Source organism: Danio rerio, chromosome 7 (assembly GCF_052040795.2).
Source record: "Danio rerio strain M-AB ecotype USA chromosome 7, GRCz13ab, whole genome shotgun sequence".
In the NCBI taxonomy this organism is placed as follows: domain Eukaryota; kingdom Metazoa; phylum Chordata; class Actinopteri; order Cypriniformes; family Danionidae; genus Danio; species Danio rerio.
This window is the reverse complement of record NC_141027.1, coordinates 26,206,493-26,226,065: the sequence shown is the minus strand read 5'-3', so window position 1 is coordinate 26,226,065 and position 19,573 is coordinate 26,206,493. Positions and strand designations below refer to the sequence as shown.

General features: G+C 37.3%; 1 protein-coding gene and 1 long non-coding RNA gene across 4 annotated transcripts in view; one reads left to right on the top strand and one right to left on the bottom strand.

Annotated features, from left to right (window-relative positions):
• Nucleotides 1-11,949, top strand: part of LOC141375366 (uncharacterized) — a 46,052-nt gene extending 34,103 nt beyond the window's left edge. For 2 of the 3 annotated variants that reach the window (XR_015495695.1, XR_015495694.1), the window contains 2 exons: nucleotides 9,849-10,798; nucleotides 11,054-11,737. This is a non-coding gene — a long non-coding RNA (uncharacterized LOC141375366). Of the gene's footprint in view, nucleotides 1-9,848; nucleotides 10,799-11,053 lie in introns of all 3 variants that reach the window. The other variant, XR_015495696.1, reaches the window with a different exon arrangement.
• Nucleotides 4,342-18,549, bottom strand: nat16 (N-acetyltransferase 16). The gene is made up of 4 exons (XM_087261078.1): nucleotides 18,439-18,549; nucleotides 12,738-12,961; nucleotides 10,565-10,789; nucleotides 4,342-10,460 (listed from the first exon to the last, which is right to left on the bottom strand). The coding sequence occupies exons 2-4, from the start codon at nucleotides 12,951-12,953 to the stop codon at nucleotides 9,894-9,896; spliced, it is 1,008 nt and encodes a 335-aa protein (XP_087117204.1). The 5' UTR covers nucleotides 12,954-12,961; nucleotides 18,439-18,549; the 3' UTR covers nucleotides 4,342-9,893.
• Nucleotides 18,550-19,573: the final 1,024 nt, after the last annotated feature.

Sequence of the window (19,573 nt, the reverse complement as noted above, 5' to 3'; positions counted from 1 at the left end):
ATTGAAATTGCAAGTAACACACCAAATTAAAAAATAGGATATTAAGTATGAGTTTTACAGTCTATGAAACCCTATTATCATTTATTAAACTATATTTTGTGTGGCTGCATGTTTGTTGCAAAATGTATCATGGTGCATGTTGACAGTGCCTTAGTATTACAGATGTGTTCTCTATAACATAACGATGCAATCATTTTTATGAATAACAGCAACCCCAAGCACACAGCACTAGTTTTCGTAATGTTTAAAAGGGATAATTCACCCAAATATGGAAATTTATTCATTGTTTGCTCAAGGTTCTAAACCTTTATGAGTTCCTGTATTCTCTTAAACACAAAAGAGGACATTTGGAGGAAATCTGAAAACCTGTAAGTTCCATAGTAGAAAAAAAACTAATATTGTGGGAGTCAATGCGGTTTCCAGCATTCTTCAAAATATCTTCTTTTGTGTTTAACAGAAAAAAGAAACTCAAAGAGGTTTGGAACAAGTAAAGGGTGAGTAAATAACAGAATATTTCCGTTTTAAGCCGAACTATCCCTTTAATAATGCCTCAATGCAGCACTGGGTTGTGTTTTATTTTGCGAGCGCTGACTAAAGAGTCCATCATTAACATAACAGCTCATCAAAGATGTAAAACCCCTTCAACATGATCCTCAAGGAAAGAAATGAAACACGCTTAACAACAAATTTGATTAGCAGCCTCTTACCAAGCATCCCCACTAGCAGTCAAAGCAATTGAAGTGCACATACTCCTGCAATAGTCAGGAGTTTCTTCTCGTTGACTAAGGCCTAGATTGGCATGTATTTTGTGTATTGTCAGCTGCTTGTCCTGGCATTTGTCTGTAACCTGATTTGTGTGCTGTGTGTTGTACTGTAGGTCACTTTGAAAGCATTTGCTGAGCTTATGCTAATGCACATTGTAATGCATCATTTACAAAAATGAATATGCGGCTCATTCATTCTATGCCTTGTTTGCTTAAAGGTTGGTTTAGTGATTTTTTTTCTCTCTTTTTTTCTTCTTTTTTTCTTTTCTTTTTGTTCGTTTGCTTGTTTATTGCTAAATAGCAGTACAATATACAGTTAGGTAGACACACACAAATATCTCTACTCTTTGATTAACAATTTGGAAAATAAAACACTTATACTAATACATCAATTCAAAACATCACTTAGCGAAACTATGCTGCTTGGATACATGTTGTTCATCCTGATAAACTGCATTGCAAAGTCCTTTTACAAATTCATTTGATCAACAAAATATTAGTTACAGGTCTACAAAGAAAGCCGTTTGTTATCTGCCATATTCTCATTCTTGCAAAGGAGTTACTGCATAAGAGCTCATTACGGTTACGGCGTTACAATGGTAAAACACTCTAACAACATAAAGGAAAACTAGTTCAAATTTAAAATGGTAAATGCTTATGCACAAGGTAAAGTGAAAGAAAAACACAACAAAAGGTGACATTAACCAGTAGACTGCAGTGACGCTGTTTGATTTCATTCACATGCTGCAGTCTTAAAAACAAAACCGAGCTGGATTTAAGCTCCCAAAAAAATCAGCATACAAGTTTTTTTTCAAAGGAAGTCCAGAATTTCACCATTTTGGGGCTTTTTCAAAGCTGTGTATTGAATTGGGCTGGATTTGGGGCTTTAAAAAAATGAAAATAAACAAAAAGAAGTTGTGTTTTCTACTGCATTCAACATCTTTGAAAGATCTTTGGGAAATTGTTAAAAGAATAACTCGTCCCACTTGACGCCTTCTAGATTTGCTTTTTACATAAATTATGTACATACTCTTCGATGTTAGAGATATAAACAAAAACTTAAGTGCAGAAACTTTGTCCTATACATATTAAACAAACACAATGTTACAATATTCAGTAGAGCACAGACTAGTTTCGTTGGCATATCCATTACTTAAGATAAGGTTACTGCGTACCATATGCCGAGCCACATTATAATCTGCTCCTGGATCATCCTGGATGACCATTCTGGATCATCCACCCATTTACAGTTGCTTACTAACATTCCTTGGTACATTTAACATTAAAGGCAAATTTCAACTCTTGAATTAAACGAATAAAAGAATAGGGAATGAAATTAGTTTTTGCAAATGAAGTTTGACACCCAGAATTCATACTCAAGTTATCAAAAAACAAAACATAAATACATAAATAATAGCAAATTACAGTTTTTAGTTTACAATTCACACACGAAAACTGCTGCTGTTCTAGTTTTGGAAACATTTGTAAATATGTATTGTATATTAAAATATTCAAGCTGAGCTATTTGTTAAATATACAAAGAACTATGTATATAGAGATGCACACAATTACCACAATACCGCAAGCAAAACAAAACAAAAAAAAAGTTATTTTATACAATTATAGCCTGTAGTTTCTAAAAATGTATATCATGGCTAAAGAAAAAAGGAGAAAAAGTTTACCCTTAGAATTTTTTTAAATACCTTTTTCAATATCTTGTTTCATCATTATTGGTACATTATCACCGATTCCAATCTGACAGGTTGTAAATGTCAATGTATTAGTATAGGGTTTGTGCTCGGTGTACATCTAGTCACATGCTCAATGTAAAGCCCTTCCCCACCCAATCACACAACATGCACATTTCAAAAACCTCTCATGGATTATAGGGTTTTTAAAAAATTACTGTATTTAAAATAGTTCTGCATCTCTCACAATCTTTGAAAAATGAAACAGACAAAGGTAACAAAATACTAAAATACTTTTGCATTAGTTGTCACATCACTGCTTGAGAATAAGCAGTCATATTGGGTAATAATAATAAAAAAAAACTTTTAAAAAATGAAACAGTTTTTCACATAATCAGAATGCCTATGGCATTGAAACTGTATACACCCTCTTGATTGACAGTTGGCCATGAGTTCTTTTTTTGTTGTTGGTACTTTTGTATTGAAAATCTCAACCCAGGCTCATTCTGATTACGTACCCCATATACATTTCTGGAGAGAGCAAAATACGTCCTATGATCTAAGTTTTTTTGCGAATCCACCAGAGGTCGCTGTGTACACTTTTTCAGATCTCAAATTTCTCTCACGAGTGCCATTCACGCCTGTTGTTCTCACTTAAATCCGAGAACTCTGTCGACTGACTGATCTACCGTCTGACCAACAGACCGATCCCGATCCCCTTCTAAACCTAACCTATAATATCTTAAAAAGCACCAACTTACCCGCCCAACTCCTTCCCCTATCGCAGTGTTTCAAAAAGCAATCCAAAAAAAGAAAAGCCCCCTAATTTTTACCACGTTTTCAGATTTTACCACTTTCTCACCCTGTTAATTACTTGTCTATTTTATTTTTTAGCTTTTGTTTTTGCCTTACCTGCTTTCTGGAACCAGCCTCGTTGTCACGGTCAAGTCCTCTTTGCATCTCAAGTCTGCCGACCTACATGTCGAGCTACCAGAAAAACTGGCAACAGCGAAGAAGCCATTCATACGGATGTTACCGGTCAGCTGGTAAGTGCGAAAAGGATTGACATCATACTGCCACATTACGTTCGGTTTAAAGACGAAATGCAGCCATAAGTTCCTCTGGCTACATAATTCTCGATCTTCAGAAATGTATATAGCGCCACATTTTCAGAATGAGCCTATGTTGAAAAATCTCAAATCGTCTAGAAGCATTGGTTTCCCATCATATGTATATTCCGAATGCACAAACACACAAAACAAGACACCCAGTTTGTATCCAGGGCTAATGGGAAGACTTGAGTGAAAACAAACTCAACAGCCACTGCTGCGTCAAGAGAATGAATGACATGGACATTCAAACCACAACCACCTTCTTGAGGTCTGTAGAAATCATGGTCCCTGCTTTGCTGATAGTGGTTAACATGTCCATCAGCGGGTAATTCAGAACGGTACAGTGCGGTTTATTCAGACCATGGTCATTATGATGGAGCTTCGCAGATTAAAAAACTCCTCGAATTGAAACATAAAAAGATTTCTGTGTGTGTGAGATCCACTGAATGACCATGACTGTTACAGCAACACACACTGATGGTTTAATGAAGATCCCAACTGTGCTTTGGAATATCTACATATATCTACAGTATAAAGTGCAGCACATCAGAACAGCCGGATGAACGCTTAATCCCATAGGAGCATGATGATTCTGACATGGCATGAGATAAAATACAGTTTGCATTGGGATCCAGTTGCATTTTACCTCCAAATACTGCACGAGATTTGTAGATCAAATGTAACAAAAATGGCATAGTGCGCCACAGGTGGAAAATACCTGTGTTGTTTAAGCCATTTCAGAAGCATCTGTGTACAGACACTATGGGGTTTTGTTTCTTTTTCAATGGAAAACAAGTAAGGGAGAAGCAGAGTCGAAGCTCTGATAGTGCAAATCAGCATTCAACTGAGATCACCCCCTGATTCAGTTAAAGTTTTCAGTTTTGTAACGTTCAAATGGTGTCTTGAAATTGGAAATCTCTCTGGTGGTTTTCCCCTCGCAAAACATACAAAACACAGCTGATTCTAGTACACTTAAAGCCCTTCAGAAACATTACAAAGCAGTCAGGAAAATGAAAAGCAAAAGATGCCACATAAGCAAGATGTAAAACCAGGAATAGGTGGTCTGCATATGACAGGGCTTCTTGTGTTAAGCTCCCCTGCTCACTCTTTCCATGTGTCAGGCTGATAGGGATCAGGTGGAAGGTAAAGGGAGTCTGGGGCGAACCCTTGTTCTACGCAAGATGACACTCTCACTATCCGGTTTCACTTACTCTGAGACGAGGCCTGAAACTTTAGCTGGCCCGCAGACATACAGGATAACCAGTGTCTGTGTATATATTAGCTTTTGTGTGTCTTAGCACTCGAGGTACTGCTGTAGTGCTGAATCTGTCAAAGCAAACCCAGGCTCAGGAAAAAATATGTGCCTGTGGCCACATTTTTGCAGTTGCTTTGTTTTGATGTGCGTTTTGTGTGCACCGTTAACTGGTTTTCCTTTATCTGAGTAAGGTCATTAACGGCTTAGGCATGAAAAAGTTGTTGATGTTAGATTTTTTTGTCCCTTAAGCCAATTTCATCCAGTATGTACAGGGTTCAGCATATAAGTACACCCCTCACAAATCTCTCTTTTAAATTCATATTTTTATTAGGAAGCTATACAATATTTGTGCATATACATTAGATTAGTCAGAACTGAAGCCAAATCTAAAGCCTATCTAACAAAATAGCTAATGATATCGGTCCAAAAACTAGTACAGCCAAATTTATATGTTATAGAAAAATATTAAACACAAACTTAAAAAGGAGGAAAAATTAAGAAAAGCAAAAATTTTTACACTTTTGTTGAAATTTTGTAGTTTGTAATTAATTTTAAACAACAGTTTGCTTGAATTTAATTGTAATATTTTTCACATTCTAAATATGTTTGGTGACTAAAATATTATTTTAATAAATAAATCTGTTTAATAAATCTGTTTTGTTTAAATGCACCAAAATGCATTGCCTATATTCACTAAGAAATTGATAAAAAATATTCATTTTCAAAATGGGGTGTACTAATTATGCTGAGCACTGTAAATGCTTTAACTTGCTTTCTGTCAATTGAAAGAAGTGTGCAATGTGACTAGAACCTGTACTTAAAGAGTTAGTTCATCCAAAGATAGAAATTCTCAAATAAATACCATTAATTATTATCGCATTAAAGCGCAAAGAACACTTTTGTGCATTAAGAAAAACTTGACCTTCAGATTCAGATCAGTGTGTGCACAACATAATGCTTTTGGCAATACATCATATTGGCTGTAGTAAATGTGCAACCTAACCCGACAAGGAAAATATTGACGAACAAACAGTTTTTTGCATTGTGTTTTTGTTGCACAAAAGTATTCTTGGAGCTTTGCATGTTTACTGTTGAACCACAGAAGTCACAAGGACTGTTTTGATGTTTCATTTCTTTTTCTTGACTGTGAACTAACCCTTTAAAAATACCTAAAACTATTATAAAATGCTGCATCTCGTACAGCAGACATAGAAGCGGTACAATCAAAGCTTTGCCTTTTAAGAGGATAATATTTGAGTTTTATGTTTATAGTATTAAAGGCAAAATTTGATACCTGACTCATATCTGATTGTTCGCACCACAAATGCAATGCTGTACCAGGTGAGGCACTGAGCAAGTTTACTATGCCCAAAAAACCTAACAAATGTTTTCATTTACTAATCGTGCACACTATAAAAGTGATTATTTACTTTACATAAAGAAGTGAGTAAACCCGCTGTAACTTGCAACTGTTAAGTTGACAACTTAATTTTTATAATGCACTACTGTTCAAACGTTTAGGGTCAGTAGGATTTTTAAATGTTTTAAAATAAGCTTATCCTGCTCTCCAATGCTGCATTTATTCATCAAAAATACAGGACAAACTGTAAAATTGTTATTGCACTATAAAATAACTGTTCAAAGGCAGTTTCTAATTTAATTTAATCATTTATTCTAGTGATTTTAAAGATAAATGTTCAGCTTCATTACTTCTTCAGAGTCACATGATCTTTCAGAAATCACTCTAATATAATTAATTATAATAATAAAAAACTGACCCCAACCCTTTGACTGGAAGTGTAGTTCATTTAATTAATAATTTAAATGCAGTGGTATTACTCATCTTTATTTTTCAGTAAATAAAGTCAACTAATTAATTTGTACAGTAAGTTTTAAGGAGACAACACTGTAATCATAATAAGCTTGAAATGTATTTATCAACATATTTTTTGTATAAGTAAGTTTTATTTTTTGAGAAGTTTTGCAAAAATCTTGCCAAAGCCACGTCTTTTTCATTTGAGCCTGGGTAACTCAATACAAGTGTCCTGTTTAGGGTGGTCAACCTATGTTGTCCTTCTAAATACTGAGATATAAGATGGCACTTATTACAAACACAAGGCTTGATCGCCTCTCTGGCTAAAGATTATTTCCCTTTTTTATATTACAAATACAGCATTGTAAATAATTCCTTGCAATAGTCCCCAGTCATTGTCACAATTCAAAATGAACATTTACTCCTATTTGGAGTGGTAACATAATCTGGATCACATCGTCATCTATTCCTAGCCCCGGCTTTAATCTCTCACGTCTCTCCCTGCAATCTTTTTTTTCCATTCCAGAAAAAGAAAGTGAAAAGCCACTTCATAATTGAAAGAATTGGGTTTAGAGTTCACTCCTTGCGTGCCAGTGAAACAAGGGGCAAGTATCCTTTACATCGCTTCGCCATCAGGTGGTCACATGCCTCTAACCTTTTATAGTCTCATGGCCCTGGCACCGGGACCTGTGTAAAATATTGAGTTACAAGCTCCTGCACAATTCACAAATACTTAGAAAGGCAATTAGACTATCAGAAGTGCTAAAAGGTGGAGCTGAAAGATTAAAACAACAAATAAAAAGAGAGAAATAGTCTTAAATGACTACTGGATCAGATGTCAAGCAGATAAAAAGTGGCAAAAGAAAAGTAACAGCGAAATATGAGGCTAGTGACCAAACCTGAAAAATAAAATGACAGATTACAGCACAATTAAAATCTAAATGCACGGCACTATGTACAAACACAAAAATACACATTTTGGGTCTCTAATCCATCATGACAAGTGCTTGAGAGGAGAAATAGACTATTTAAAAGTAGCAAGGATGCATTTAGTAGCTTTTAAAGGCCAAAAGAGACTGTTTGGAGTTGAGAAAATGTCATTGTCTTGACAAACCGAAGCATATTTCTTGTGCTTCTCGACTATTTATTTTTGAAATTGATCTTTCCTCTGAAAGCACACAGCCGGCATGAAGGATTTTGAGATATGAACAAAGATTCCCTTTCAAATCAAACATATACATTTATATATATGTACACCTTTACAAATGCAAGAAACTGCTGTTTGAATTTCACTTAATAATCTGTAAAATGGCATGACTTTCAAAATAAAAAAGGCTGCCTGTTTGCCATTTAAGAATTCTGACCGCAATACAAGTCCCATAATGCCTCTGTCCAAATGAAGGAGGAGTGGAGGCCTCCTTTTCCGTCAGTGGATGTGGAGAGTTCATGAAAGGGCACAAAATAAGTCCACCAGACACATCATTAGCAAAAAGAATAAAGAAATTAATTTTGTGGATGAAGAATCTGATTCTGAAACTCAAAATCCACATTAAATGTATATATACTAATGAAAGATGTTGCGTTTAACCTTCCAGTTAGAAGCAGAAAATGAGTATTTGCCTTTCCTGATGTGTGTCTGTCATTCAGTGCTTCAGGGAAAAGATCCTCCTGCAATCTGCGTTTGGGGCAAATTAACCGCAAAATTAACTTGTGAGGAATTTCTGTTCTTCTTTATGCATGTTGGTAATAATTCACTTCACTTTCTTTCAAAACAAAGCCGGTTGAAGGACATTATGTCCTGTGTGTTCTGTATTATAAAAATGAGCGCTGTCAATCTAAAAAAAATGTATCTGTAGATACGAGCATCTTGTTTTGCTCATGTTTCCAATTCCTGATTAAGAAAAATAAATAATTAAATAAAAATCTGCGTAGATGAGTGGTTGTCACTTGGTCAGTTTTCCAATAGTCCAGAATATATGAGTTTCATTTTCTGATAGCTTAAAAAAAAGAGTGGTTATCACTGGTGTTGCTCAGTTTTCCGATTGTCCAGAAAATGCGATTTTTGTTTTCTGATTTCCAGAACTTGAATTTTTTTAAGATCACGTTTCTTCTGATTCATAGGTACTTGATTGAAGAAAGTCACTATACAGTGATGCCTACACTGATTTCTTTTTTAACCTAACGGTGGATCCCTAAATTTAGTTGACCTGCCTTCTTTGTTTAATTGTGATCCTGTCAAACAGTTTATAATTACGTAAAAAGAAATTTGAATGAAATAAAAAAAACACGACATTGTTTCATTATTAGTTATTAATAGTATCTAACTGAATGTACTTCTAGCAATATTCCAGTGTATTATTGAAATTGCACTTTGAAACTACAGTTAGGTACAAATACTTCATTTTAGCAAACAGGTTCAAGTACTTAAAGCAAAAAACATGAGACTGTCATCTAAATGTATAAGCCAGACATTTATAATATGATACCGAGTTTAAAGCACTGCGAAGTACTTCTAGAGGAACGACTATTAAAGACAATTTTTCAAGGAGCGCATCAGAAAGGTGTCTATTCTGAGAGTCCATTTCCCAATGTGGAAATGTTAGTTATTTCGAATTAATTCAAACTGCCTTTAAAGAACATTTCAATCTATGTATGGGCTGTCATAAAGTCCCATTAAAATGTTTTGTTTGTTTTTCCCTCCAAATACACTAGCAGCTACAGTGCCACATTCTTAAAAAGCAACAGACACTAAAGTGAGATCCCATTAGTATTATTTGTTTTTTCATAAAGTGCCCTAAAGATTGTGCAGTTTTCTTTTCAACTCAGCATGAGTAAATATGCTTTCACTGTCAGCGATGCCGACAGAAATAAACAGGCCTGGAACAGTTTGGGTCCCCATTTTTATACATATATAATCTAAAACCGCTCCCCTCTTTCCCGGTCCCTGTCCTGTCAGCGCCACCGTTTACAGTACTGCATATGGAAATAAATTAGGTAACCTAAACAAGCGTCAACTACGTTTATTCTAGTTTGTTCTCTTACATGCGTTTCATTTTTAATTTGTTAATTTACTCATTGTCATTAAAATAAATTAGATCCTATGATAATTACTTCATTAAGCGGAATAGAACTGAAGCTTTTTTCGTCCCTTTAAAGTAGATATTTTAGGTGCCATATTTGAAAGAGCTGTTAAATTTCCTTTTGTTTACTATTTAGGTTTGGCGTCTAAATTGAAGGGAAAGTGTTTCTGCAGCTCCTCGACTAAATGACATCGGACTCCACGACGCACTGCTCCGTGTACTCCTTGACCAGCTCAACTTTTAGGGTCTCCCGAAAGAATTCGGCCATCGGCTTCCACAGCGCAGGCTCCATGAACACCTGGCACATGACGTAACCCTTCAGAGTGCCAGTGTGGCGCCTCAGGTGGCACAGCAGCTGCTGGATGGCCAGTGTCAGGTTTTTACCAAACATGTCGATGTTGAGGTAGTACCAGTCGTCACCGATTGGCACGTGAAATGGGAAGGTGCACAAGCTGGTCATGGTTGGGCGCTTGGCATCATCGACCATCCAATCGATGTCCTTCTTCATCAGGATGGCCATGTTGCTGGGTAGAGGCTTGAAAGGCTGCCAGTCTTGAACGATGGTGGCATTGGGTAGGACGTCCTGCATTAGCACATCGCTTAAGAAGAGCTGATGCACTTCTGCTGGCTCCAAGCAGACCGGGATGTTTGCGGTGGACAAAGCCTCTCCTGCTACACTGATATTGGGCCCGAGATCACCAAGGCGTAATTTTAGGTCTTCAGCACGGAAGCGCACCAGGAGGATTCCCTTTTTATTTGAATCATGCGACAGAACGAAGATAATGTGGCTTTAGCTGATTTTACTCAAGACAGCCTAAACACATTTATATATTTCATGTTAGCATGTCTTACCTGTTTGGTAATGAGCCGGTACTTCTGGAAGTCTTTTGGCCCCAGTTGGTCGTCTCTGGTCAGTCTGCTGACTTTAACGTCAGGGTACTTGGACTTGACCAGTTGAGAACAAAACCTCAGAAGTACCCCAGCTACACCTTTCCCCCGCTCCTGTGGGGCGACACGAAGCCCTTCCACCAGCATGGTCTCGCCATCATCGATGACGCACACTGACTCCAGCGCAATCTGGAGAATGTAGGTGTATAAAAGTTATATCTATAACAAAGTAAAAATTTTCTTTTTAAACCTGGAATACTGCACATTTTGTTTAAAGGGCACCTATTTTACCCCTTTTTCAAGATTTAAGATGAGTCATTTGTTTCTCCAGAGTGTGTCTGCAAAGTTTTAGCTTAAAACACCCATCAGATTATTTATTATAGCTTTTAAATATATGATTTTCTGCTCTGAACACAATGTAGCTGGTTTTGTTGCCTGTGCCTTTAATTCTAGATCTCACTGCCCACCGTTCCCCCGTGCCTGTCAGAGTGTGCCTCAATCTCCACCTCAGCTGCGTCAAAAAAACAGCACAGTGACAGACATGAAGGAAGCAGATGTCACGCAACGTTTGTGAGAAATACTACAGTAAGAACTTTCCCAATGATTATTTGATGTATTTGTTATGTAGTTGCACACATGTTGTCACAAAGTTCACGCACGCACACACACAGCATGTGCGTGCGACAGGATGCATGCCAATTTATGCTGCTGTATGGATATCCGTTATGTTAACGTAAAAAATATACCTGATTTAACGTCCAGAAACTGGGATTGAATTGTCTTCATTTACAATTGGTGATGAAGTAAAGACGGTACATTTGCTGTAATTCATTGCAAACATACACTGTTTTAAAAAGATTTTAAACTTGGAAAACTCATTCTTGATTACATTTGATGATGATTGATGATCAGACAGCTGAACAGATCTTTTAATCCCAGTTGCTTTGCACACGTCCTGTCTTGTTGATATGATTTTATGTGTTACTGCAGAGACATGTTAATACGCGGCAGTCAATCAATTCGGTGGGTGGCAAAACCGCACTTCTATGTCATGTTGCGGTAGGCTTCAAAATGGGAGAGATTTGGATCCTATTTTAGCATCATAAAATTAAAGAAAAAGAGACTTATTGCCTTTATATCAATCCAATATGACTGTGGACACACTATACCTACACAAAGTTTTGTACAAACAGCTTACAAAAGATGATTTCCATCATAGGTGCCCTTTAAATAAAGTTAAAAATGAAATATAGCCATGTACATTCATCACATTGTGAAAGGCTAAGACTTTATGCCATTTCTATAGTGACGTTTAGCAGAACTACAAAATAAATCATGTTTTAAATGTTTTTCAAATGCCTTTTTTGCATGTCACACCTCTCGCAATTAAAACAATACAAATTTCGATTAAATTATAGCTCTATAAAAGTGGAGCCATGTCTCAAAAGGTAAGAGACATATTAGAAATAAGTTGACGTTAACATGTTGTGAAGATTCTTTGCAAGTTTGACGTATCAACTGAATCATTTGACATATCAACATTACATGTAATTCCTTCATCTTGTGAACAAACCATTGCTCCACTCCCCAATCCCACACTGGCTAAAACCTTGCGGCTCTGCCTGTTATTGCAGCCACATCCTAAACCTGACTAATAAATGCATTAAGGTATGCAAAAACATATAAGGTTGGCCATCCAATAATGCAATGATTTATTTTATGGTCCTTACACTTTTACATATTTATATTTATATTCCAGTTGACTCACTTCATGTGTTCCAACCAACTTTAATTCAGTATTATGACATATTTCTAGCTGAAACAGAGCATGTATATATTTATTTATTTTCATATGGGCTATAATTGAGTATATATTATCTTTCCCAAAAACCTAGAGCATGGCATATTTGCCATTTAAGAAGTTCACGTTCTGTGATGTGATTAACCAGTGTCTAGCAACACAATCAATCAGTGTTTGGGATGGTATTTTGTCAGCATGTATAGCATGTGCCATATAAAAATGCCGCCCGTTCATATAAGCATAAGTGAATACATAATTCATTTTGGGTGAACTTTTCCTTTTAAGGACTGAAGATGGAACATGTATGCACAAAAGCCTCCATATCCGCTTTCTTACCACTTTCCCTTGCTTGCGAGCCAAAATGACAGTGCGGTTGCTCTCTTGCAGCCAAGCCTGATAGCGGGAGGGCAGATAGTCCAGACCGCCATAGATGTCCTTGCTCATGGCCATAATGTCATCAAAGTCCTCTTCTGTGGCCACTGTAAACTGTAGGCCGGTCTGAGGAGGAGCCTCAGGGAGCTGAGAGCAAGGCAGGCTGTTTTCAATCTTCATCCTTTAAGCTGAAGACAGACAGAGAGATACAATCAGATTTCAACTTGAGCATCACACTATGATCTCCGACCTATGATTTTTTTGGTTCACCTTTATTTTAAGTTTGTCAAAATAAAAACAAATGTGTGCAGGTGCTTATCAACCCAGTGCAAGGTTTGAGCTTGATGTCGCAGTGCTTATCATCCCGCGCCAACACGCCAGCAGGTTGGCATCAGTAGCAGTAACTATGCCCAAATGCGAGACAGCCAACGCGCATACACAGACATGTCCACCTCCTATTGCCAGAACCCTTAATCCTTTTTTTAATTCTCACTGAACAGCATTGCGCTGGTTCCCAGAGGAAAATCAACACATTTTTGTAAGGACTTGGGAAATAATGGTGTGAGACGTCCAGGGGAAGGTGGAGCGGATGGGTAGGCAGATGTGTGCAGGCACGCATACATGGGTGCTGAGTGTCGGGGGATTGAAAGGCTGAAAATCCATGCAGGGGGAGCAACGCTGCAAACAAGTCACAGAGAAAACATTGTTTGCACCCCCTTGGGCCCTTACCGGTTGAGAAAGCCCTGGTACTTTTCCATTGATGCACTACTGTAATGGGAAAGCCCTCCATGTCCGCCTGTTTGAGTTTGGCAAACGTGTATTGGGCAGCACTTTGTAAGGCTGTGACAAAAACTATTCATTCATGCTTCATTTGCCTATTGCTATGCAATATTCGATTTCCACATTTCCATGTGACCGTCTCTCATAGTCTTTCATTTGTCCTTCGATTTGTAATGGAGTTGTACGCTTAAACCGAACGGATGTCTGATATTTCCATTGGGCTGAATCAATGTTTTACCCTAGTTTCCCTAAACTAACTCATGCCCAGTCTAAGTCTGGGTAACCCTTATTAACCCCAAATTAATTTAGCTCTGAAAATAAGACAACGAAAAATCAAAGCACCAATTAGCAAATTCCATCAGGTTGGTGCGGTCTGTGAGGCTGGATAGAAGTCTCTTAATGAGGTCCAAACAATCTCCAAAAAAAGAGGTACAAAAATATAAGTGAAACTTACAACTTCTCTTCAGCACCAAACGTGTTAATTAGTGCTTGTGAACATGTAGATATTGTGCGTGACATCTTCAGCTGAGATGTGTTATATAAATGCCGCTGTTATATCACAGGGCTTGTCATCTCTCTGTAGGAAACACTTTAAATTCGCTTCAGGCGGAGTTATTACAATTACATCACACTGAAGGAGAGGATGGATGTGAAAATAGTATAACATCAGGAAGGAGAAACACGCTTTACCTCTTAACTCTTGAACACAGATGTGAAAGTGGAGGTAATTCATAAATGCTTCATATTACAGAGCAGAGGTTGGTTTCTTTTTTTAAAACATTTAAGTGAAATAGACATTTGAAGTCACTATGAAGACAAGGCATTCTTGACGATAAATGCTTATTTGTAAAGCCCTGAAATAAGACCATCAGCCAATATCTTTCTGTTTTATAAATTGTTGTTGAATTATTTCTACCGTTGAACTGAGTCAGATGTGCGATGTTGGCCATAAGGCTTTTGATTGGTGCCTTCCACATGACAAGGCATGATGTACACAGCAGATGTGTGCTTTAAAAGTGGTCATGCTAGAGGGAAGACAAGATGCCGTCAGTGTGGGAGTTTTTCACAGTGCAAAAGAGGATTGCAGAATTGCAATTTGTAAACGCTTGTGGAAAAAGGAAATGCTTTAAAATAATATAAGATGTCCATGGTATTTGTAGCATTTTTTTTTTAATCAGGCTAATCAAGATGTATATCTGTTGAACTATATGTTTTCACTTTCCAAATACTACATTAAGTTATCATATCTGCCAAACCTTCCAAATAAATGCATGAAAATATTTGAAATCTGATTTTGCTTAAACAATAAAGCCATATATCTAATCATGTTACGCATTTGAAGCTGATATCACAAAAATGTGGTTTCAGTGTGACTTTGACACCATTCTGGAAATACTGAAAAACTCCTTTAAATTTTTGTCACAAATCAATCAATCAATCACCATATCAACATCACTATCGAAAACATGAAAGTCAGAAAATGTGAAATCCTAATTGTCTGGCAATTAAAACAATGTGTGTTCAAATTATCCAAAAAGATTTGAATATAGAATAGTTTGCATTTTGTAACTACACAACTTTGGACCTCAGGATATGAATCTTCCCTTTTGGCATTTGGCAGCCTCTTTCATCCAAAATCTACACTTTATCAGTTCATGCATTTCCTAGGAATCACACCCAAGATATGGCTGTTGCTAAGATGCTCTACAGTGTGAGACATTTCACAGTCCCGACTGTGGTTATAGATCTGGGGTTGGCAATATAAAAAGCTTCGACCATTGCAAAGAATGATCTGTGGGCTGCAAAGCACTTTACCTCAGTTACTCCATTGGGATTATCTTTTAAATAATAAATGTATGGTGGATGGTTTTAAATAAGTGTCTGCTAAATGACTACTTGCTTAAAGGAATAGTTTTATACCCTTTTATGCATTCTTCACTCATGCCAAACATGAGTTTTTGTCTTCTGTTGAATATGATTTATCCTGGAGAATGTTGAAAAATGCCTGTTTTTGTTCCTGTTTTTCAGAATACCTTGTTTTGCGTTCAACAGATGAAAAATGCATAATTGTTTAGCACTACTTAACTTCAATGATGTGGACACTTTCATTTTTGTGTGAACTTCTCCTTAAATTAACAGCATAGAATTGATTATTACACATTTAACCCCTGCTCTCGCAATCTGTTCAAGCTGTGAAACTGCTTTGGTCAAGCAGATTGTCATGAGATTATAAAAAGCCAATGATTTTATGCATACCATTCTAGTGAAGTGTCTCATTTGACTAAAAATTTGGCACAATTTTAACAATCAATGGGCGTCATGAGAGAAACTGCTCAGCTTGATTGATATTTGAAGCATTAAAGACTATTAATTAGATTTAATTTTAACTGAACGCTGTTTTACTGCAGAATATTAACAACACAATCACATAATACTCACTGTACCGTCAATGTAAAGAACAAGACAAAGATCAGACATGTCTGTCTGTGAATCACAGTTTTGTTTTCATCATGGAATTGCACTAAGGATTAAGGATCCACAATATATCATGACACTGCATCTCAGGCGGTTCCCCTCCCGTCTATTTGTTTATATAAATTCATTAGACCAGATTATGAAAGCACAGAGGATAACCTTGAAAAATAATGTCTCTTTCATAATATCAACATTTTAAATCACTGCAGTATGATTTAGAAAAGGCTTATGTGTAATATGTAGATTTAAAAATTAGTGTTTATCAATGCGTGACTTGCCGTAATGCTATGAAATGAGTTGGCTCTCGATGCCTTTATGCTTTAAATGCTTTTTTCCCATACACTGTCATAATGGTGTCTCATGTCAGCATAAAATCAAACTGGTATTGGTTAAAGTCGTCAATAGTTTTGAGCACACATTTAGGTCAATGACAAGTTCTGTCCTGTCACATGTGGTGAGCATGAAAGCAAAGTGGACACATCAAGTGCATTATGAATACACGACAGCAATCTGAGAATACCAAAGAGATTGTGATTTAACAGAACAGCTCCCTCATTATTTATTCTCCCTCATGTCATTATAAGTGTCTGGGTCATGAAACACAAAATTAGTCATTCTGAAGTATTTTTGCACTACTCGTTGTATACAACAGCAGTTCACAAATGACTCCAAAGAGAAATTTTAAAACTACATTTAATTTCTGAAAGTTTCTTTCACATTGAAACTTCTGCACTTCTAAGTCACATTAGGACCAAGTGTTTAGGCACCAGTGACTTCAAACCTGGTGCCAAGGTTGGGGTTAGGGGGTAAAGCTCACAGGGAACTATCATATGACACAAGGCATATGAACTATTTTTATGGTCGGGTTTTGTCCTTTTTTGGAGTATGACTCCCAGGGCCACTATGGAAAGCAGCTGCGTAAGGATTCTTTAGAAAAATCTCCACTGTGATCCATGGAGGAAAACAAAAAGAGAGCAAGTAAATAATAAGGAAATTTCCATATTTTTTTGTATTGCATTGCATTTGTTTGCATGCTTGACTAAACACATTTATTGCTGTCGATAATAATGTGTTAAACATGCAAACCAGCGGAATTATGACCACCAAAAACACACCTCACTTTTTTTTTTTAAACAACCCAAATATATTTTGAAGAAACATTTTTGACTTTCATAATGTTGTTTTTCTGTGACGTTGGTTGACAAGAACACTGTGTCCCAGAATTCTTCAACATATCCTCTTCTGTGTTCCATGTAAAGATTTGGAGACACTTGAGTGAATTGAGAGTACATTTTCATGTTTGGATGAACTACCCCTTTAAATTGTGCTCATTAACCGCAGTATGTGGAGCAACATCAAAAAACCCAAAAGTAGCATCACAAAATGGGCCAAGCATGGCACAATCCTCGCACCACTGCAGCAGCTTTCCGGCACTCCATGGCCATTAATAATAGGCCATGCCATATGTCTCTCCTAGTTCTCGCGGTTATGTCATGTACACTGGAGGTATGGTGCGTCAGCATGGGCATTCACGTGCCAGTGGAAAATAACCATGATGCGGGCCGAGGCAGGAGACTTCATGCCGCACACAAGGGCATTTTCCACCGGTGCATTTATAATCAAGCACTGCACCGCATTCGACCGAATTTCTATAAGACATAAATACGATCGATACACGATATTTTAACCGATGGTGCATTCAGCATCTTACAGTCAAAGCGGTTCTCAGCATCACTGCAATAGGACCTCTATTCATTCGCCCCGCCCCCACTGCAAATACAATTTTACATATAACACACACACACACACACGCACACATACACACACACATACATTCTTTTTTAAGGATGCAATGCATGCTATATGTAGACTAATACATAAATATGTAATGTTTAATTTGCGTTTAAAGCTAATAGCCAGTAAATGAATGAATGAATGAATGAAAAGTGTGCATTGTGAATAACGTTCTGACATGTCAAGCAGGGAGGCAATTCTTCATATCTTCTGTATGTAAACCCGCTCTATTATTAGTACCAATAGACGCACCGTTAAATTTTCCGTTTCCAACAATGTTGCAGTACCGGCATCCGGCATACATTGAAAAACGTCGCACGCACAGAGACAAATGGGCTACTCGGCATGAATGCCAACATGTAACAAAACCTATAATGAATGGGGGTCTCGGCGGATTCTTAGCATTTCATTTGCTGCCAGGTCGTATCTTAGAAATATTAGTTTGGAGTCGCGCAAAATGGCCGCAAAAAAGATTATGCACGGCAAATGCGTGATATTCATGGCAATCCGAGGACGTGAAATTCCAAGTGCAGCGGCGGTGTGAGCTCGAGCTCCTGGCACACGCTGCGCTGCGAGAAAAGCCTTTCTAGCGGACACACTGGACCAGTTCACTTACCTCTGCGGCGCGCGTCGGACCCGTGAAGGAGACAGAGGTCAGATTGACAGATGCTGAATAGATGTATTGGATATATGGTTGCGCTGCGGATTGAAGAATGGCGGAATATTTAGTGGATGCCGGTTCGGACATCCAATATATGAAGTATGAGGTCACTGTGAAGCCCCTCCCATAATCGCCATCCCCATCCCCCAGTAAGGAGCAAGTGGTATTGCCAACCCCCTGAAGCATCACCCAATCGTGATCGATCTCTCACTCTCTCTCTCCATCTTTCTCTCTCACTCAGTCCCAGTGTCTACATGGTACTATCATCATCATCACGAGTGTGTTGACTTAGTGTACATGCTTTGCTCCCCTTGGTTTTTGCATTTTAAATGGATACTGTACATACACTGCTGAATTTGTGTAAATGTGGTTTGCATACACAAAGGAGGTGGTGTACAGGTGTTCCAATTGCAAAGGTGACATTGGTGGCTTTTTTTGGAGGAGGACACTGTGGTGGGGCAGATTAAAGGTCCTGTAAATTGCTAAACTTTACGTTTTTAAGGCCTGGAGTACACTCTAAAAAATATTGTGTAGACCAAAAAAAAAAAAAAAAAGAACGCAACAGTGCATTAATATATTCAAGTTACAACAACATCTAATAAAATGAAGCTCAGACAACAGAACTTTATTATGTTAGCCAAATTACCTATTCCTCTTCAATTAAGTTGTTTCAACTAGTTTTTTTTTTATTAAAATGTAAAACAAATCCAGTGTTATGTACTTAATTAGATGCAAGTTTTCAAGTATAGAACTTCAAATAAATGGGCCCTAATATGCACAGTTAAAATTTTAAAGCAACGATAAACTTCCGGTGAAAGCTTAATGTGACTATTTTCAATTTCACAAGGTTGTTTTTAAAGCATCGATGTTGTAATGTAATTACAATACATTCAGTTAAACAGTTTAGTTGTTTAAGTGTAAAACGAGCATGCAACTGAGCGTCATCAGTAGCAACAGTTTAGCGCGGAAATTCCATTGAAAATCCTGGGCTAAAATAAACTGTTGTGTTTTAAAGACAATTTTGTAACGGAAAGACAGTTCACCGGAAACCCTTGGGCTGCCTGGCTGAAAATTAAAACTCTGTGTGCAT

What these genes read in the sequence shown, in the direction of transcription:
- nat16 (XM_087261078.1), bottom strand. Translation starts at nt 12,953, where the DNA reads ATGAAGATTGAAAACAGCCTGCCTTGCTCTCAGCTCCCTGAGGCTCCT. An exon ending in CTCGCAAGCAAGGGAAAGTG is followed by an intron (nt 10,790 to 12,737) that starts GTAAGAAAGCGG and finishes TACATTCTCCAG; the next exon opens with ATTGCGCTGGAGTCAGTGTG. An exon ending in ACCGGCTCATTACCAAACAG is followed by an intron (nt 10,461 to 10,564) that starts GTAAGACATGCT and finishes TCAAATAAAAAG; the next exon opens with GGAATCCTCCTGGTGCGCTT.